At 40.0% G+C, this 22,222-nt stretch overlaps 1 protein-coding gene across 2 annotated transcripts; it reads right to left on the reverse strand.

The window, feature by feature from the left end:
* Positions 1 to 1,374: 1,374 nt before the first annotated feature.
* Positions 1,375 to 15,518, reverse strand: SLC38A2 (solute carrier family 38 member 2). 2 transcript variants are annotated; one of them, XM_066369028.1, is made up of 16 exons: positions 15,211 to 15,518; positions 13,824 to 14,025; positions 13,467 to 13,548; positions 13,203 to 13,318; positions 10,585 to 10,658; positions 10,390 to 10,482; positions 10,185 to 10,266; positions 8,820 to 8,902; positions 8,280 to 8,338; positions 8,027 to 8,191; positions 7,553 to 7,632; positions 7,342 to 7,442; positions 6,320 to 6,444; positions 5,866 to 6,010; positions 5,655 to 5,752; positions 1,375 to 4,388 (listed from the first exon to the last, which is right to left on the reverse strand). In XM_066369028.1, exons 2-16 carry the CDS (start codon positions 13,937 to 13,939, stop codon positions 4,287 to 4,289), a joined length of 1,521 nt encoding a protein of 506 aa, XP_066225125.1. In that variant the 5' UTR covers positions 13,940 to 14,025; positions 15,211 to 15,518; the 3' UTR covers positions 1,375 to 4,286. The 2 variants fall into 2 exon arrangements, with proteins under 2 accessions (XP_066225125.1, XP_066225126.1); XM_066369029.1 differs by lacking the exons at positions 13,203 to 13,318; positions 15,211 to 15,518.
* Positions 15,519 to 22,222: the final 6,704 nt, after the last annotated feature.

A 22,222-nucleotide genomic window follows, 5' to 3' on the forward strand; every position in this document is an offset into this window, starting at 1 on the left:
TTCTCTCCCTCTGCCATCATTTTTTGCTTAAGCTAATTTAAGTGGTTTTTCTTTATCATGTTACCAGAAACTTAACTAAGCCAATTCTCCAGGTAAGACTATTTCCAAGTCACGACAAACAGCTCTGATTTTAGACATGTTCCCAGATTATTCCTCAGGTTTACTGAAAGGTTCTCTTGGGAATAGCTGGCTGCCTGGTTATAGAACTGTATTTTCATTTCCTAAGTGGATGTAACCATTGAATATATATTCCTAATTTTAGATTCATAAATTGGCTTTCTGGTTAATTTGGTACTGTTTTGGGAAAAAAAAGGTTTAATAGAAAGTATACAGATTCCGTTTATACCAAAGTCTGACACATAACCCCATCCTCTTTCCCATGGCATGTTTAGTTGCACATGGGAGGTGCACCATGAAAGCTTCTCAGATGAATAACTATTGAGCACATCCTGCTGCACTTTCTACTCACAAATCATTTTTCCCACTTGACCATGGTTCATAAGGGGTATCAGTTTCTTGCAGAACCCCCTTGCCTTTGGAATCACTTCCAAGCACACCTGCTGTTCTGCCCTAACTCCCTTTTTGTTTCAGCTTTGAATAATTCACTTTAGGAGCCCAACATTTTAAAATTTTTATTTATGGATTTGAGAGAGAGGGAGGGAGGAACACTGGTTTGTTGTTCCACTTTTTTTTTTAAGCATTCATTGGTTGATTCTTGTATGTGCCCTGACTGGAGATTGAACCCACAACCGTCATTTTGGTAATGACACTTAGCTACCTGGCCAGCCTTAATCTTTTAAGGCTATCTGTAGACCATACCTGAACTATCCTGTGTATTTTACTAATCTTTACATTGTGTCACTCAGGTATACTTACACCCCCATCAACTTGTGATTAATTCCTATTCAACCTTTCCTCTTTGCTACTTCACCAAAGTGGGACTAACCTGACTCCTTCCTGGGCCAGTTTCAGCACCCCTTAATTTTAACTGTGCATCAGATATCACCTGGGTAGCTTTCTGGGGGGAGAAAAGATCTGGGCAGCCCTTCAGACCCATGGCACTCAACTATCATAGGCACTTGCTTCAGAAGGCTGCATTTTAAAAGCTCCCCGGTTGATTCTGATGCACTACTGGCTACTTTCAGCAGGTCCAAGCCTGTGGGTCCTCAAAATGACCGTCAGTGCTTTCTCATTCCTCCTCACACTTTGTAAATTTATGATCTTTATGAACTTGAAAGCAAAATAAACATTTCCCTGTTCTTTCTCTTCCATATTTATAATCTCTAACATTAAATGGACCTAAATGCTAGGTGCTGTCCTTACAAAATACATCAGACATTGTTGATTCCATCAACCGAAAGAAAACACTGCTACTCAGGATTAAGCATGTATTTATTTTAGTTCAGTTAAAACATACATTGTTTCATTGAAACGGTGTAGCACTCTTTGCCAACAAGTCATACTAGAATTGTTGGCTTCTAACAGTATAGGGGGATTTTTACACTATATACATAAGACTAATACACCCAGGTTCTCAAAGGTCTTTCCTTACACTAATCACATTTGATTTCATTACACTAGCTCACATTTTGGTAACTACTGCATTTTGAAAATTTAGACCTTATTTAAAATTCAAATAAGAGATCTGAACTTGCACCAAGTTTTTCTGGAAAAAAATAATGTAATGGTTAACCAGTCTGTTTATTGCAAATACAATTTAAACAATATTTAAAACTTCTAGTGTTTATACAATTTGTCAATTTGTTTAAAATGAAATTTTTGTACAGGTAATTGGGGGACAATTCTAGAGATATATAATGTGAATACATCAAAATGCAGTTAAGAAACTTACAGGAATCTATATACACTTGAACCTAAGACCCAAACCTGACCTATGGAATTATATACAACCTATTTACAATACATATAGACAGACAATGTATGTACATAGATTATCATAAATATTGAAAAATAGGTTAGCTTTAATGGATTAATGTTGTTCTATAAATAACATTACAGTTATAACTGAAACATCCACGGAAGACAGTAATGCAAAATGAGGTGACTAAGACAGTGGTTTTTAATACTGAAGACTGCTTATTAATGGGAATTCACTGTTTAGGAACCTCAAGACAGACAAGATAGCTCCAAGAAAATCACGCAATGGAACTTACCCTAGGCAACTGATTTTGAACCTCAAAGCTAAAGACTGGATGAGCCTTCTCACATTTATTCACTGTGAAGGTTTTCTCCCATTCTTTTCTGGTTGACAGGGTATTTCCTCCCACATGACAGGATGTAAACTGTAAGACAGCTCTTTACTTGGTATTCCCCGACAGGCCTTAGATACACAATCAGCAATTCTTTCGGGGACTCAAGAAGCGCTAGTTCTTGGTCTGAACTAGAGGTGAGGTTCTGGATTCGAAAGGAGTGCCAAGAGCCCAATGAAATGAAAGCAGTGCTGCAGAATTCGCCTTCTCACTGCCTTTCTAGATGGTCCCCAATTACTTTATTTTCGTAGAAACAAACAAAAATGGACCATTGGTCTCACCCAATGTAGCACTACAAGACGTCTTCCAGTTCCACAAGGGTCTTTAGTACAGACAGACATATCTGGTCTATAATCTAGTCACATATAATACAAGAATGCTTAACAAAAACCATGTCTGCCACATTTCTGGCCCTTGCCTAGAACTAAAAATGTTTAGTTTAAAAACCTTAACAGCCAGATGACCAATTGATGATTCCATTATTTGCTTCCCTCAACCACTAATGGAATTATGTATATTAGATTTTAGACATTATGCCTGATGAGCAAAGTACCACATTATTTAATAATATATTCACCATACACCTTAACGTACAATAAATGTGCTCTTAAAAGCCAAGTAATTTTTTCAGTTCTAACTGGAATTTACATGGAAGGGTGAACATGCAGCTGGACCAACTACTTACACTCAGGTTGCACTGTTTTCCCTAGCTAACCATTTGTTGGATGTAAACAAATAAATCTATGTTGTACAAGAATGAGATGACATTCCAGTGCAAATAAGTTTTTTAAAAAGCTTACTGCATGAGAAACCCAGTGGCCTGTATGAAGAGAACTTATATTATACCAAATATCGGTGTGATCTGTGGATTAGACCTCTACTGTAGACAAAACACGACACAACTAAGCCACATATTATCAAGTAATTCACACTTCCAGTAGTAGATGAGCATTCTGAAAAGTTGTACTCCAGATAGAATAGTTTTGGCCGATAGCCATCAAATGCCCATTTTCCACTGCTGGAAACAATGTCAAAAAAGGGCTGGCCCAAAAAACTCAGAGCTGTCAATCCAACTCTGGAGACAGATGCAACTGAATAAACCCTGTTTTACCCAATTGCACTATTTGGTACCTCAAAATTAGGTATATTACTTCCCACAGAAATCATCTGCATTATTTCCCATTCTAATAGATTGAAGCCATAACTATTTGTCTGAATGATCTAGATTATTTGGGAACAGAAGAAAAATGATGAACAGAGTTCATCTGATTTGGTGTAGCAATAAGCAATCAATTGTCTTTGAATGGTGAAGTTTCAATGGAAAAAACTATGCTCCTACTCACGATACAATTTTTCATTACATCATTTTGTCTAAAAATCATTTTGGGTAAAAAAAGTATTTGGCTTATTATGCCTACAAAAAGGCAATCCATTTCATAATACTAATATTTGTTTTTAAACACCAATGTAAATTTTTCTTTTACGGAATTTATTGACAACTGTTTTTGGACAATGTTCAAAAAAGCAGTTTTTTTAAAAGTAAAATAGTGCTTCTAAGGTCTTTAAATATTTTTGGTACAAAAAAATAATAGTGTTTTTCTCAATGACTATTTCAATACTTTGCTGTAAATTAAGAATTGTTTCTCACATCAAATGGTTCCATTAGGCACATTCAAGTAAAACCATAAAATATCCAAGTTAAACAATGACACAGCCAAACATGTGGCTTGATAAAAGTTAAAGAGTTCGTCCATTCTCTGGAATGGAATAAAATTGTCACTTCCATTAACCCGAGACTCGTGGTTTCGTTGTTCATGTCCATTTCTATCACACAGAATAGTTTCTTAAAAAAAGAAAAAAAAAGAGTTCACTTATTCTGTACTCAGAAGAACCAGCGAGGAATCTGCACTTCAAAAGGAAGTGAAACTGAAAACATTAGGTGAAATTTCATAGTAGTTGAGAACTGTCGCCTCAACACTGGCATCAAATGGACTATTGAAGTTTTAGTGCTGCCAGTTAATGGCCACCATTCTGGGAGGCACCGTGTATCCAATCCAGAACAATCAAGGCCATGCTTCCGAACATCACCACTATGCCACTTAGCAGGAAAAGCATAGCCTGTAATAAGCACAGAGAACACAGATCAGCAAGCAACATGATGTTTATGTTCAACATTCCTCTTCCTACTTTTTTAAAAATGGGTTTGTAATTACTAAAATTATGTCAGTAAGGATACAGAGCTACAGTTTCACCTTGCTAAAGATAAGTAATCAAGGGGTCATCTATAATACAAAATACCTCTAAAATTTCACTTGTAAATTTCTTTCTTTCAAATGAAAAGGTAAATGATCTCCTTTGGTGAATAAACTACTTTTTAAGTAAAACTGGACTAGGTTTTCGCATATTCTTAAAGCAAAAACTGAAGTCACAGGATCAAACCCAAGTCATCCTAAAATGCAGCCTGAGTCAAAGCCAGAGGCTTTTCTAAGAGAAAAAAGTTTACTCCTAATCCTACTATTTCAATTACTGCCATTATACACACTGAGTAAAACAAGAAGACAGTTTTTGGCTTATAAACAATTCTAGCACTGTAGTTTTAATCAGAATAGAATAGTAGTTGAGACTAAAGACTGAAAATTAGTCTTTTTTCCTAAGTAGCCCCACCAGAATCATACCCTTTGAAAAATTCATTATCACACTTTAATGTACATAAAAGCATTTTAATATGTAATAACAGCCCTATCCCAAGCTTTGCTTTGAAGGTGGTTTGTTTTGCTCAACTAAACACAGCCCATCACTTTCTCTTTTTCAGACTCAAGGCCCAGGCACCATGTTTCCTCATGTATAAGACACACCCTTTCCTGAAAAATTTGGGGTCTAAAAACTGGGTGTGTATTATACAGTGTAGTTGTAGATTTTTTACTTACATTTCTCGCTCTTTTGCATGGATGGGGAGTTGTATAAATTTTATGATGAATAAAACTTGAGTCCAATAACTTTATGTAATGTTTCTTTTCAAATTTTGGGCCCTAAAATTAAGGTCTGTCTTATCCATGGGCGCGTCTTATCCATGGGGATATATAATAAGTGCCTGTCACATGACAGACAGCCCCAAAATACTGATTCAACAAATGTTGACAGCTGAATAAGCATCTTTACACTTTATACCCTCTCCATAGTATCTAATAACTTTCTTGTAAGTAACTTAAGCATACATTAGATGGCAAACTGTCTTTTACCTCCTCTCCTACTGTTATAGAAACATTTATTAGAAACTTAAAAGTGAAACTGCACAAATGATAGCTAAGAGACTAAAATTAAAATCAGTTGAGAGATTTCTGGTATTCTGGAATATTATCATTGTTTCTAGTCATAATCTCTTACCCCAATCTTTTGTACAGATTTCATAGATTCCTTCTTAACTAACTTGATATAGAAGGCAGATGGAAGAATAAAAATCAACATAGCAGCTGCAGATGCACCTGTAAAAGAACATTTACCATTTCTTAAGAATTCAATCATCACTTGTCATCCATTTTTTAAACCTTAAAATTCCTGGTATTTTAAATCCATTTTGATACTTTCTAAAACTTACCAATGAAACCAAAGATATCTCTGATAGTTGGGACAAAGATGACAAGCACATTGGTAAATGCCAAGATAGATACTGTAATGAGACTATGACGCCACCAACTGAAATCTTTTGTTGGACAAAACAAGTGAGTTATGGAACCTCGGATCTGCAAAAATAAATAAAGAAACAAATTAAAGTTCCAGCTTTAATTAATAAGAAACCCAAACAGAAATCTATCTACAATAAGCAGTTATTTAAATAATAAAATTATGCCTCCCTGCTGTTTTCTAAACATCTGAACACTCAGAGATCATTTAAATCTTCAATTATGGAAAATATGTACTAGGATGTTTTGAAAACTTACAAAGTATTTTTAAAAGCTCTCCCAGAACAACCATTAACTCAGTATTGCTCTAGTGGTGTTTCCCTCACATCTGAACTCATTCCCACCGAAAGAGAGCAAGTGACTACTTACTGGGAAAATAACGACCGGTACTGTCAGGGTGACAGCCACTAACACAGCCAAACGAACAATGAGAAGAAGAACATCATTTCCCAAAGCAGCAGAGTAGGTATGAAGCAATTCTGACTCAACGCGTCCTGTCAAGGAAAAAAAAAACCCACAAAACTTTAAGTGTGCTGTTTTCTCTGGAGATTAGGTAGAAAATTGAACTTGTGGCAAAATTTGCACAAAAGTTATTGGCTCCTCACAAAATGACTACAAACTAAGAGGCTAATAAGATTAATTTGGAATTAGGGTTAATGCAATTAAAGTAACATTGAAGGAAAATTTTTCTAAATGCTAAGGAGAGATTTAGCCACATGACCCCCATTAAAAACAACAGGAGCTAAATAGCTAAATCCCATGGTTTGGCTTATAGTTTGTGTGTGCTGTATAATATGAAATTCATGGGAAGAGATAAGTAGGATGAACTTAGATGTAGCATATCATATAAAAATGGCATCAAATGACTAATGGTATACTGTATTCCCCATGTATAAGATGCACTACCCCCACCCCAAAATTTGGGGTCTAAAAACTGGGTGTGTCTTATACAGTGGTTGTAGTTTTTCTACTTGCATCTCTCGCTTTTCTGTGCTTGTTTTTGAGCTCATTGTTGAAGACAGTGATTTGTCATCAGACACAGATGAGAACAAGCTAATGGATGGGAGTTTTGACAGGGACAAGTTATACGAATTTTATGATGAATAAAACTTGAGTTCAATAACTTCATGTAATACATTTTCCCCCCCAAATTTTAGGCCCTACGATTAAGGTGCATCTTATGCATGGGAGTGACTTATATACACGGGGAAATACAGTACTTGTGAACTTTGGATTCTAGAAATTACTGATTGAATATAAGCTCTAATTCAATTTCCCATCACAGATGAAATATACTAAAACAGACTCTTAAATGATAGAACTATACATATCAAAGTATCTATTTCATTTCACAGCGTAATTTTTGTTTTTGTAAAGCAGACATTATTTACCATAAAATGTTAAGTATCCGAACAGGGCAGCAAGCAGGTACATGAGAAACATAGCAAAAAATGAAATCTTGGACACGTTCATCATTCTTCTACGGCTGCGGCTATGTAAATTCAAAGAAAAATAAAAAAAAATACGGTTTAGCAGCAGTTACAGAAGTAAACAAATATTATTTTTCCAATAAATCTGTGTGAATATAGGTGAAGCACTCACTCTTTCAGTTCTTCATAAATGGGAAGAATAGCAGGATGACAGACAAATGAAAAGGTCAGAATCGGCACAGCATAGACAGTCTGCAAAAGATATAAAAATTTACTCAACAGCCTAATGCATGAAACTTGTGTTATCATAGTTTTGCAACTTAGCAACTAATCTTAGAATCAAAGCCTAAAATAGCTTTTTTCTTACATAATTAGCTTCCAAACTTCTAATTTGTCCACTATATCTGACCAGTATCCTAAACTTCTGAATGTGTCAATTATTAACATTATGATTATTTCACTTTGAATCTACTTTAAGACACAAACCAATGCTTCTTTCCAGTCCTCAATAAGAAGCTAATCATGTTTTCTAAAGAGCAGCTCTTAACCCCTCCTCCTTCTACCTTGGGAGTTATTTTAAAATTTCCAGTAGTTTCCCTCTTCCCTAAAACCTTCCTTTCAGAAAATGAAGATGCCATTTAGTTACCTGTGAGTTGAAGATAAAATAACGTGGTCTGCAAGAATCATCAGTCATGTTAGATGCCATCTCAGGTACAAAAGATGTTGGCTGTGTGATGGTGTTATTTACTATCTCACTAATTATGATTTCTGCTGGCAAAGGACAAGGAATCTCAAATTTCTTACAAATCACCTGAAAATACATTATTTTTCATTTGTTAAATAGAATAATGTGACAGTGCTTATAAAATAAATTCTAGTTCTAAAGAAGTTATACCTACCACAATCAGAAAGAACACCATACACAGCAAAGAAAGGCCGCTGGTATATCCCAAATAGCCTATAGGGGTGGGTGGATGGTGAAATAAATGTTAGTTTAATGGAACAGAGTTATGGCAAATATATCTACTAAATAACTGCATTCTGCTTGGAAGGCTTCAGTGTGGCTACAGTAGTAATTTTTTATTTTTTTATATACTAAGCTATAGAACAGTTGCTAATAACTAAAAATATTGAATATAAATACAAAGTACAACATAAAAAATAGCCTGCTCCCAAAAAGAAATAGGGGATAGTTCATTGCTTCATATTCCTTTTGAAATATCCCAATTTTTTGTAAGCAGTATATTACAAAATGTCAGCAAAATAGTTGGCACCTTGGCAGTGATCATACTAGGAATTTGAAAGACATACAGAGGTTTGCTGCACCTCTCCAAGGTAGGTATTTAGAACTTTTTAGCTCTCAATGTCTACTATGGAAAGCCAATTAGCTGGTGAGAGAGAGGATCATTTCAATTCTCTTTAGAGATGGGTTTGCTCACCTAAATTTCTCAGCAGTGACAAAGGGAGAATAAGCACCAACGACACCAGCAGAACCAAATAGTCACCGTTCAGATACCACAATCTGAATTAAAAAAAAGAAAAACAAGGTCAAAAACTGGTCACAAACATCCTCAGAATGACATATACATCTTCTCATAGGACTCACTGTATAGAAATACTATAAAAATACAAAGAAGATAGATTTGAAAGTATCACTTATTCAAAAAACCTAGAAACAGGAATAAATCTCTAACTTTGTGTGCTAGATGAATATTCATTCACCCAGGTTAGAAATGGGGTATGGAACAGTGTAACTTTTGTCCCACAGTTTGCTCTGGGAAGACTGCCAGCTGATTCATAACACAAAATACTTCTTAACCACTCGCTGCTAATATAGGGAACAAAGAGGCACTGTTAAGCCAGTAATCTTATCTTTAAGCATTTTTGAAAAATTGTATACCAACTTTGTTATAGCTTTAGCTTGCAATTTTTAATGCTGGAAACAAGAAAATTTTAAGACAAGCTTCTTTCAGAAATTTGTTAGCACATATACATACAAAATACTTCAACAAGGAAATTTTTTCATACCTAAACAAAATACATAGGTAAAAACAAAACAAAAAAAACCCAGTCCCCAAACGAGGACTTATTATTTAGGTTGTCAAGAGATTGTTTTAATACCTTGACCCACCTTAACTCCAAAAATAGTCAAAAGATCTCTTCTGAAGTTAAGAGAACTATGACCCAAGTGTCTTAAAAGTTCTAGCAATATTTTCTCTGAGGTAATCAACTATAGTCTCTCTTTTAAATCACTATTTCAAATTCTAATTGCCCTGTGAATTTTACTCCACTCGCTTCAGCAACAAAGACCCCCACAGAAATTTAGTATCTAAAGATTAGATGACTGAAATAAATTTCCAAAGCACGGAGATAACCACACCTCTTTTTTTGAGATAAAGGGCTACATTTATGTGGGGAAGTACGTTAGTTCCTGAGATGAATAACTTTGTTAGAAGGATACAGATAAGTCTATACATTTTCTGGTATTTTGAATTTTATATAAAGTTTTAAGAATTTCTAAAGCTGCAGTCATAACAGGTCAGGTACGTATTATTCAGCTCTAATCTCTTCATGAGTAAGTATGGAGAGAAAAGTTTAGAAAACCTGTTTTCACAGCAGGCTTGAAATTAGTTATCCAGAGTTATAGGACTAGCTACATCTTTGGCCTTTCATTCTCAATTCCCAGGTTCAACAATAACATTTAAAATAATTTATGATAATCATTTTGTATCCAACTTTGATAAAATGTATCTAACCACTTAGACTATTATTGTTTCTTATGAGTAACCTTACTTAGCACCTACCCAGTTGTATCTTCAATGTTCATTAATGCCTTGATCACCAAAGGTAACTCATATTTCACTATGAAGAGGTAGCTTGACATAGCTGGAGGGAAAAAAATTATACCATTACAAGCGCAAAATGTGGCACGTGACACTAGAAGTAATGTGTCACCATTCTGTGATATACAAAGCAAGTCTACCCAAATCACCTTTAAAAAACTCTTACCTCCAATATTCTGCATTGTAATAGATCCAGAGGCTGCAAGCTTTCCAACCAATCCAAATGCCTTATGTCCCAACTGTTCATATAATAAAGACCCTATAATTTGAAGAACACGGAAGCATGAAGCGAGTATTTTATACAAGGAACAAAATCATGACAGGCATAATTGTTTTAGAAATACCAAGAATGCTACCATACCTCCTTCATTGGCAGTCTTCAAAAGGAGATGAACAGAATACAGGGAAAATATTGACACAAATGTCAAGAGAATTCTGAAGAGAGAAAGAGAAGGCGCAGGGTTATAAATGAGAGCAGCTCTATTAAAAGACAGGTCTTCTGGATTGTTATTTAAACATTAACTATGGAACCTGTCCTAATATTTCTTGTGCTAGACAGAATGTCCCCAATAATGACACTCTTCTGACTAGAGTGTCAACATATTCTCTTACCTGGTCCAACCAAAAAGCTTGCATCATGTCTCAGGTGATAATAGGTTCTACAGTACTGGTAAAAGCAGTGGTTTACCCACTGAACCAAACATGCAGAAAGATACTGGAAAGTCAAATTTTAAACTGGTAGAATTATGAGACTTATTAATTTGGTTTTGGCACCATAATAATTAGCTGCATACCTGCTACCTGTCTGCACTTTGAATAGTTTGTTTTACCTATAAAATGGTAATGCCTGCCAGGAAACCCAGCCTACAAGGTACTTTTGAAATCCAATTGATATAACACAAGTCAGAGAAGTAACCAATGTGACAATATATATTGCTCATCATGGTGTGGACTACAGGCCCAGCATTGTCACAAAGTTAGACAATGCCTGTGCTAGACAGAACAAGTAGGCTTATCAGTCCAACCGTCTGGGCTATCTCCTCCCTGGAACAGGGTGGGGGTGGGCTGTTAGAACAGAAAGGGACTCAAGGTTCCCTAATGTTTTCCTTTAGGGCACAGGTTCTCTCAAATTCCAGTTTTATTTTTCTTCCCCAGGGTAAGCCAAGAAAAAGATAAATTTCTCTTTAGTAAAAGGAACAACAAATCAAAATCAGGGAAACTCACAAAAAAACTCTGGAAACAAGACATATTTTTTTGATTCTGCAAAAGCAAACTGAATATAGCACCATATAAGGTCTGGCAAAGAAACTGATGTCTGTTAGTTAAACATAGCTGGTGACATCAAACAGTTCCTCTAATGCCAGAAGTTTTATGGGGTCTAATCTGAATGACACCATAACCTCACCTCTAAACTAAATTGGTTTAATCAAAAACAATTTTCAAAGTGTGCTAACAAATTCGGTCCTTTCTTTTACACTGAAATGACAATAGGAATGAAGAGACTTCAGAGCCTTCGAGGCCTCTCAATCTCAAGATAGATTCTACTCGATAAGGTTAACTAGAGTTGTTTAACTAGAACATGGCAGCCATATGGCCTTTGGTCCATTTACCTCCATACCTTGTAAAATACTGATGGATAAAAGCCTGACGTTAGCACTCTCAATACTGTTTAACCATAATTAAACACACAGAACCTATTAAAATATAAATAACTTCCAAAGTACAAGGCTAATATACCAGAATTGTGGTTTCACTTATGAAATGGAGATGCACTAGAACTCTACTTAAAAGCTGCCTCCAGTTTTCATGCTAACAGAAAGATTTTCAAACTGTTAACCATGATTCCATTCAATTTCCCCATTAAAAACTTTAAAACTTTTAAGCTGACAGAACCCTGTCATCCACTGCTCAAACTGTGCTTAACTTCAGCACGGAATTTCACAAAGCAGAGCTTTGCAAAGGTCTGCTTTTCTTTTCATGAACAGTCTACTCTGCTGGATAAAACAACTTGAATAGAAGACACCAGTCAGCTAACAAAAAGTGTATCTGTCACAAAGGGACAAATTCATGTTATATGCATGTGTCTATTTTTTTATCTACACAGCAAAATCACCCATCTTCCACCAAAATTGGCTTAGTCAGGAGCTCAAAGGTTCTTCTACCTAACAGCTATGACATAAACACCACTAAAAATATATGCTTAATTTTATTGTATGTATTTTTGTTTTGTGCTTTTTTCCTGGAAATAAGATCTGTACTTGTCTTTATATTCTCCAAGTGTCGGTGACCTCACAATGGTTAAGAACCACTATCTTCTATAGTTCCAAAATTCTATTCCTATACAGGAGTAAATAATTCTAACTTGACAACTAAGGAAAAAAACACTTAAAGCAAGTACTTATTAAAATAATTTTTTGCTACAGCATATGGCAACCACACATATCTGGAATATTAAAAAAAAACAAAACACGCATGGATTGCTTTTTGATTCCTTTTCTTAAAACAAACAGTTTGGCAAATACCACACCTTATACATTAAAAGAAAAGATAGTTGCTTTCCTTACATACACTAGGGCCACAGATCTGTGGAGAGAATATGTCAATTTACCAAAATGATTTGGAATGACTATACTCATTAATATTTTTTGCTTCCTATTTTGTCAGAACAAAATTTTTATCTATCCTAGATTTATCAATAGTTCCTTTAAAATATCCACCCCTGTTAAAATTTTGTCCTAATTGTTCCCATTGACTTAAAAGATGTTTGACTTAATTATCAGTTTTAATTGCTGGCTTATTTTTTCCCTATCTAATTGGCTTTCTTGATTATCATGCAAGCATACCAGAATAAAAATATTTTGATTTCTCATAGTTTAAATTTTAAGCAAATGATTTTCAAATCAGTTTCTGGAGCCAAAACACGTTGTATTATCATATTAACTGCCCTGCGTGGCAGACTCACTACTTACACATACTTACATAAAAAGAGCAATTCCAGTATTAGCCATGGCAAAAGAAAGCCCAAGGATTCCACTGCCCACAATCGCATTGCTCAGATTAAATACTGACATTCCAAAGGAAGTAGTACCTGGATGCTACATAGAGGGGAAACGATAACCAAACATATAACAACAATTAAATGGAGAAAACCAGCTTTGGGCAAGTTAGATTTGAAATCTAAAAGTAAAACTATTCTTTTACTCCATAAAGCCACAGAAACGCAAATTATTATTTTTAACTTACAAAGTCTGTTTCATACTTCTTTTTCCCCAAATTCGATTCAAGTAAAAAGTTCTGGTTTTCTGGATCTACATCTGCATAATGACTGCAAAAAGAAAAAAAACCAGAGTTATCTTCAGTTGGACTGAAATATACAACGGAATGCTTTAACATAAACCGGCCCTTTAGTTATCACACACCTTTATTTAAACGCATAAGTATTAAGTAGGAGTTGACTATCATGCCAGATATGGCCACTGCAGTAAGACAACCAGATACTCTTCCAGAGATCACTCTCCATATGCTACGGTAAATTAAAGCAACTAGAACCCCCACCCGCACAGCTGTTTAAAGAAAAAAAAAAAAAGACACGTCTCCCACCTTTTCAGGGCAGCTTGCTTGGTGGGGTAGGAGTAGTTGAAGTCGCTGTTGGAACTATAACTGCTGCTGTCCTCATCCGGGGAAATATTGAATCTTCCCATTTCGGCTTTCTTCATACTGGGCAACCAGGAGGAATCAGATGCTTCGAACAACACTGGACTCCTTTTGTCCTTTGCCGGGCGAGGGCCGGCGCGTGTGCCTGCTAAAGGTAGAGGCTGCGCGTCAGGACCCGCAGAGCCCGCCCAGGTCACGTGACGCCGCCTGGCGGCGCAGCGCGGGTGATTCATCCCCCCCCCCCCCCCCCCCCCCCGCGGCCAGGCGAGTGGAAAAGTACCAGCCGAGCGCGAGGGGCGGGGGCGCGCTGAGCCGCGGAAAAGTACAGACAGCCGAGCCGCGGAGAACAAAGATGGTCCCAACGCGGTGCCGTGCCTGCCCGGGTCCTGCGCCCTTCGGACTGCGAAGCCCATAAGCGGATTTTAGTATTTCACCCTCTCTGTGATCCCAAGTCTGAGGGAGTGGTGCAGGAGCTCTGTTGCCTTACCCCCACAGCCTCTCCGGTCGCGCACAGGATAGGCACGCCGGACACTCAGCCCACCCAGGCACGGGCTAGGTGTGCATGCCGCCCAGGCGCACAGCTCCCCGTCCCTAGCGTTTGCAGCCGTGGTGTCGCGTAACTCGTCCTTTCATGCGCGGAGCCACGGATGGGGAAATGCCTCTGCGGCACTTAAGCCCACTCGAGGGGGGCGGAAAGGGCTGACAGAAGTTCTCCATCCAGAAGGGGAGAACGCCCGTTCCCAGGAGCGCCGCGGGTTTGTTTACACGCGCACGCCCGTGCCCTCGGGCACATTCGTCCACTGGCATTTGGCCGGCAAGCGCTTCGCCCCGCCTGCCCCTCCTGTGCCGGGAAAGAAAACTGATGCAATATCGATCGCCGATTGTCAAACGTCCTCGGCTCGTCTTCCCCAATCGTGGCCTCTGCTATACTAAAAGCCCGAACCCACCTCCGCGCCTTCAAATTCCAGACCCCTTGGATTTAATTTTTTTTTTCTTATTGATGCAAATCAGTCACAAGACTTGCCGCAGCGGAGACTCGGGTCGGGGTGGCTCCCCTCCCCCTAACGGGAGAATGCGGTTTCGCCCCCGGCAGGTTCGCGGCCCCCGCACCGCACACCTCCCCTGCCCGAAGGAGGGCGGAGACAACCCCCCACCCCCCCCACCCCCCGCCTCCCGTGGGCCGGGGTCTAAAGCTAACCCCGTCAACCTCAATCGCCAGTCTAGGGAGTAAACGACCCCCGCAGCCGCCTTCCCGCTGCGGCCCCTCCTGGATGCCCCTCCCCCACTCCCGCCGAGGCCTTCAGCCCGTGCAGACACCCCCCCAAGCTGTTACCTCGGTGGTCTCCGCTCCTGAATCCCGGAATGTCACAAAAACACCTTCGGTGGATTTTTCTCAAAAAATCGTAAATAAAACAAAACAAAACAAAAATTCAACAAAAGGCAGGAAAAAATTTTTAATAAAAAAAGGAAATGGCAAGTTGCCCCTCAATCGCCCGGCGTCCGCCGTCTCAAGGGAAAGACTCAAGTGTACGAGAACGCGTGGTCGGGATGCTGGCTGTAGTACAAGGTCGGGCGCTCGGATACAGCGACGTCGCGCGGCTCTCGAACAGCACCGAGACCAGCGGGTTATAGCGGCCACCCCGGACGCGTCAGTGGGCGGGGCCCGGCCTCGGGGTGCCTTCTCTTTGTGTATCAACACCACCTGGGCTCCGCCCCCAGCCCGCCGGGGCCCTCAGGACCCGCCCCTGCTCATACTCGCGCTCCTCCCCTCTTGGCGGACACAGGCTCCCCGCCCCGCCCCGCCCCGCCCCGCCCCGCCCGCTGGAATCCCCCACCCTCCCGGAATGCCAAATTTTACCCTCTCTAGTTCCCTGGTCACCCTGGGAAGATACCCACCCCCCACCCCCGCCCATGCCTCCCTGTTCATTTCAGCCAAGATTGGTGCCCAACATATGCAGTTGTCTTTAAGAAGCCTTCAGATTTTCTTCGATCCATGTTACCAGCAGTCTGTTTCCTATTCAAGGCATTTTGGGGACACAGTCCGCCCACCCAACCCTTTCCCGCGTGTTATTTTTTTTGATTTACAAGGGGGTTTTCTCAGGCAAACTTGGGCTAACGGGGCAACGTTGTCTCCATGGTCGGTTTCTGTTTTCGTTGTTTCTTCTCCATCTAGAGCTGCTTTCACTCTTAAACACTAGCCCAATTAGGTGGGTTGGCAGCTCTGTTTTGGGATATTCTTTATGAAAGAACATGGAAAACCCTACCAGGGGAAAAGCTACAACCTGAACAGCCAGACTTCTTGATAGGGGACCACGGTGGGGCCTCCGGTTGGGGGGACCTGCTCTTTTAAGGAGGTTGTAGGAGTCCTCTGTTTTTACTTCGTAGACACATTTCACTCATTCCACCACCTCCACCCTAATTTGAGAGCACTTCTCGCCCTCTGCGCCTTTCTTTCCTTCTAGTTACAAAAGCGCTGCCTCCGTTGGAATGCTGGTCCGTGAGATTCCCAAGCCTGATCCTTTCCTGTCGTGATGTGGTCTCGCTGAGCCAGGCATCTAGGGGGCCCCTTTGCTGTGAAATGCTCAGTGCCGGAAAGGCAGGATCAGTCCTTTGCTGGAAACAAAAGGCCCCTTATGAGAGATAAATGTTTGTTGGATGAATGAATAAACAAACGAGTTTGACCTACTGCTCTCCTCCTTTTGGAGACGTGGGAGAGGATTGGGCAGGGCATAGAGGAAAGCGTTGGGTGTGATCACATTTTTTGCTTTCAATGTTTTCCTGAGGAAATCTGTACAACTGTCTATTTCCGTGGCACGTGAGGCTGCAAGTGCCTTGGTCCTGCACCAGTGTTCGTGATTGACAAGGGAGGACCCCGTTTCCCCTTTACACCCCTGTTCTCCACCCCTTCTACTGTCAGACAAGTCTCAGCTAAACAATAGGCTTTCTAGCTTTAGTGCCCAACTTCCCCTCACCGTCACTCAAGCCTTCGTTATTGAACCTCAGGAAAGCCTCCCTCCTCTTTTATCCCTTCCTCCTCACCCCTCTTTTTGCAGGTACTATTTTCTAAAACCATGTGGTACAGGATATTTTTTAATTCTGTATTGTCTTGTACTCAAAATTGTTCAAGTTTGTTTCTAATTTTTTCCCCAGTTAGACTGTGAACCCCCTGAAGGCAGGTTTGGCATCGCACTTAATCGGGGCTGAAAAAACTTAACTTCCACATACATCCCTTAGTAACACCAATCAACTCTTCTTGTCAGGAAAGCGATCTTAATGGTGGGTTAGAGAGCACTTCCTGGAAGTTCCTTTTAATCACGTTTTAACTGATAAAAATCAAAAGGTCTAAAATAACTTTGTCATCCATGGGAGTCCCCTGCCCAGTCTGAGGTGCTAAGGAAGCCCTCAGGATTGGTGGTTATGGGTAATGGTTGACAAGTCTTACTCTCACTAGCTCTCTTGTCCTTGGGACTTTTGGTAGTTTGTATTGGAACACATAGTTAAGAGGACTTGTAAACTCAGGATGTGTGTGTGTGTGTGTGTGTGTGTGTGTGTGTGTGTTGGGGGGGGCTGTAATCTTGTTCTTACCTCTGTATGATGAAAACTTGAACAGTAAATGACAAAAACAGAGCAGAAGGCATTGAAATGTCTTTTTTTCTTTTTAATCAAGTGAGAGGCAGAGAGGCAGAGAGACAGACTTCCACATGCACCCTGCCGGGAGGGGATCCACCCATAACCCCTTCTGAGCCTGGTGCTTTGACCACCTAGGGATGCTGCTTGGCAACTGAGCTATTTTTAGCACCTGAGGCAGGCATGGAGCCATCCTCAGCCCCTGTCAACTTGCTCATTCAAGCCATGGCTGCAGGAAAGGATGAGAGAGAGAGAGAGAGAGAGAGAGAAGAGAGAGAGAGAAAGAGAGAGAGAGAGAGAAAGAGGAGAGGGGTAGAGAAGCAGATGGTCACTTCTGTGTGCCCTGCCTGGGAATCAAACCTGAGACTGCCACACTCCCAGCTGATGCTCTATTGCTGAGTCAACTGGCCACAGCAAAATGTCTTTCTCTAATACTAGTTTGATTCGTGCTTTCAAAAGTCAATCTGAGGCATATCTGCTAACTCAATGGCTTCCAATTGAAGCCTGATGTGGTTGGGTTTTTGCTGTTATGCTTTTGGCTACAATGCATGGGACATAAGGCCCTTACCCACTTTTTGACAGAATGTACCACCAAATGCTTGTTGGTCAGAAGTGTTACAATTTTGCTTTATGTCTAAGCTAATATATATTTTAGAAGAACAGCATTTTTCAAACTACAGAATGAGACCCAGTGGTAGATAGTGATGAATTCAGTGGATTACCATGAACTTTTTTTTTTTTCTTTTTCTTTACAGGGACAGAGAGAGAGATAGATAGGGACAGACAGGAACAGAGAGAGATGAGAAGCATCAATCATCAGTTTTTCGTTGTGACACCTTAGTTGTTCATTGATTGCTTTCTCATATGTGCCCTGACCGCGGGCCTTCAGCAGACCGAGTAACCCCTTGCTTGAGCCAGCGACCTTGGGTCTAAGCTGGTGAACATTTTTTTTTATTTTGCTCAAGCCAGATGAGCTCGCGCTCAAGCTGGCAACCTCGGGGTCTCGAACCTGGATCCTCAGCATCCCAGTCCAACACTCTATCCACTGCGCCACCACCTGCCTGGTCAGGCACTTTTTTATAGTTTTTAAAAAATGTTTATTTTATTGAATTTAGAGAGAGGAAGGGAGAGAGCAGGAGAGAGACAGGAACACCTGTTCCTATGTGTGCCCTGACCCTCTGGGGCACCAGCAACCTCAGCATTTCAGGACAATGCTCAATCAACCAAGCTATCCAGCCAGGTTATGAGCTTTTTTTCTTTAATGTATAGAATTTAAAATATCAATATGCCATCTATGGTAATGCTAATTCTGTAAAACTTTAATTTTATCATGAGTACAGATGTATATATTCTGAGTTATGGTATAAAAATTACTTCTTACTATGGGTTAGGATCAAAGAATTATGATAACTACTGAGAACAAACCTAAGAAAAATAATCACAAATAACAGTTGCCAACTCTAAATTTTCAGGAATGTATTGAAAAGTAGGTCGTTAGAAATTTTCCTGGGGCAGATCATTATCTTCTGTAGAATTGTTTGACTGTTACCACCTGATAAAATAGAGTGGTTTTAGCCTGATCTGTGGTGGCTCAGTGGGTAAAAGCATCGACCTGGAACATTGAGGTCACCAGTTCGAAACCCCGGGCTTGCCTGGTCAAGGCACATATGGGAGTGGATGCTGTCTGCTCCTCCCCAGCCCCTTCTCTCTGTCTGTCTGTCTGTCTCTCTCTGTCTCCTCTCTCTCTAAAAAAAAAAAAAAAAAAATAGAGTGGTTTTGTTTCCTGGGGGCTATACCAAGTCCAGTGGACCTTCCCAACTTGTTAAATAGATGGTCTTTAGGATGATTCTCAAAATTCTATTTATCCAACATCTCAATTTCCCTGAAGTGGGCTTAAATTTGCTTCTCTCTACCCCCCATTTCCACCCAGATAGTTATGTTCTCAGATTGGCTTTTACGTTTTCTTTGATCTGGTCCTCACCTATATTTTCCACCTTTATCCCTCATTATTCCTTGTGGTAGCCAGCTTCTAAGATGGCTCCTAAGGAATCCCACCTCCTGGTACCCATGCACATTTCTAATCCCCTCTTCTTGATTACAGGTTGGTCCTAGTGATGTTATTCTGTTAAGCAAAAGTGATGGCATGTGACTTCTAAGATTAGGTTACAAAAAGACTCTGGCTTCCATCTTGCTCTCTCTTGCTCTCTTCATCATTTGCATTGAGGGAAACCAGCTATCATCCTGTGAATTGTCCTATGGAGAGGGCCATGAGGCAAGGAACTGATGACTCTGGCAATAGGCAGGGAGAACCTCAGGGTTACCCACAGTTACATGAATAAGTCTAGAAATCGACCTTGCCCAATTGAACCTTGAGATGACTGCAGCCCAAGCTAAGCCCAGCCTGAGTTCCTGATCTATGGAACTAAGTAATAATAAATGTTTGTTATCTTAGGCTACCAAGTTTTGGCATAGTTTATTACTCAGCCATAGGAAACTAATACATTCCTCTTCATATACCCTATGCTTTTGCCAAAATGTATTGCTCAGTGCTTTCAGTACAAAGCATTTCCCAATCAAACTGGTCCCATTGCTTGGAGCATTCATACATTCTCTTCCCTGACATTACTATAAATCTAAACTCTGCCTTTCCTTTAAAGCTCTGCTTAAATACTACACCTTTCATTAATTTTTCTTTATTTGATGCTCCCATTAGAAACTGATCTTATTTTACTTTGAACTTGGTGCTTTATAAGTATCTTTTTGTGGCACTACTTTTTGTGTTGTCTGTTTACTAGATTTTGTGTTAGAGTCTTTTCAGAGTAAAAGACCTAGTCTCTTGTATAAAAAGAAGGTACCTTGTCAGTACCTGAATGAATTACGATAAATATGTCTTTCTTTATAGTACCTATCACCACATGAGTTATATATTTATTTGTTTTTGTTTTGTTTTGTTTTTTGTATTTTTCTGAAGTGAGAAGCAGAGAGGCAGAGAGAGAGAGACTCCGCATGCGCCGTCTGGGATCCACCTGGCATGCCCACCAAGGGGCGATCCACTGTGTGAGGTTGGTTGGCAATAGGGGAGGTCACGTGAGGAACCAGACCTGGGAACTTTGGCTGGAACTGCCCACACCCATGCGTGCCAAAAGAAACATCCCAGGAGTCCTTTGGAAAAGAGCAACTGTCTGTCAGCCAATGTCATTTCGCCAGGTCATATTAACCCGACCACCCTACAGATGCTATAAATTACCCCCATGTGGTGCCCCCCCCCTGCTACTTCTTTGGCCTCTGTCCCCTGAACCACAGAACATCATCTGGGAAGCTCTGTACTAAATAAAGCTTTGCTATTCCACACTTCGTGGCTATGCCCTTCCTTCTTCCTCGGTGGGGAAAAATACCTTACATTCTGACCATCTGGGGTGTTGCTCTGTTGCAACGGAAGCCATTCTAGTGCCCAAGGTGGAGGCCATGGAGCCATTCACAGCACCGAGGCCAACTTTGCTCCAATGGAGGCTTGGCTGTGGGAGAGGAAGAGAGAGACAGAGAGAAAGGAGAGGGGGAAGGGTGGAGAAGCAGATGGGCACTTTTCCTGTGTGTCCTGGCTGGGAATCAACTCAAACCCAGGACATCCACATGCCCAGCCGATGCTTTACCACTGAGCCAACCGGCCAAGGCTATATTTACTTGTTTATTCTTAGCCTTTCTTATTAGAATGTAGGCTCCATGAGGGCAGGATTTAATCTGTTTTGATCACTGTTACCTCCAGCACCTAAAAAAATGCCTGATAATATATTGCAGGAATAAATACTTTTGAGTTTCTCTAGGACCAGGTGAAAACACACAATCTAAAACAGTTTATAACCCTCTCACCCCCCCATTCAAAAGTAAAGCATACCTAGGAAACCTTTTGTAAGCTATTATGACTTAAAGCAAAGATTCAATTGCCATTAACTTATATGCTGGTGATGAATGTAGTTCCCAGGGAAGGGGCTTTTGGGTGCCACTCTTGCTGCTTGGGGTGTGTAATTTATCTACCAAAACTGTTCATTTAATTTTTACAATTAAAACATTGTAAAATTTACAATTTAACACCACCATTCACGAAAGAGTTCAGGGCCCGGTCTAAAAAGTCATCGTAAACTTTTCTTTTCCTCAAATATTTAGTTGATTAAAAAGTCTCAAGGGATGTGCCTTCAAATATATTCAGAATCTTGCCACTTTTCACCATCTCCACTTCTCTGGTCTAATGCAAGTGACTGTCACCTCTCTCCTGGATCAATGCAAAAAGCTACAACCTAACTTGTCTCTGGACTTCCATACATGGTGCTCACAGTCCATTCTCCACTCAACTGTCTGAGTAAATCAAATCCCTTTGTTAAAGACATAATCTCTTTGTTTTACCTCTTTGTTAAAGAGATAAACTATTTCCCTTACCTAAAGCCCTCCAGTGCCTTCTAACTGCAACCAGCCTTTGCTGGTTGTGTCCTTGCCTACCTCCTCAAACCTCATCTGCCACCACTCTTGTCCATTTCACCATAAACTAGCCACACTGATCTTCCTTCTGTTCCCCAAACACTTTCACTTATTTCCTTTACAGGGCTCTTTGTTTGCTGTTTCTTCTACCTGGAAATCTCCTTACCTGTATCTTTGCATAGATGCCTTCTCATCACTTAGGTCTCAAATGTCACCTCCTCAAAAAAAAAAAAAAAAAAATCTTCATT

Source organism: Saccopteryx leptura, chromosome 2, assembly GCF_036850995.1.
Source record: "Saccopteryx leptura isolate mSacLep1 chromosome 2, mSacLep1_pri_phased_curated, whole genome shotgun sequence".
In the NCBI taxonomy this organism is placed as follows: domain Eukaryota; kingdom Metazoa; phylum Chordata; class Mammalia; order Chiroptera; family Emballonuridae; genus Saccopteryx; species Saccopteryx leptura.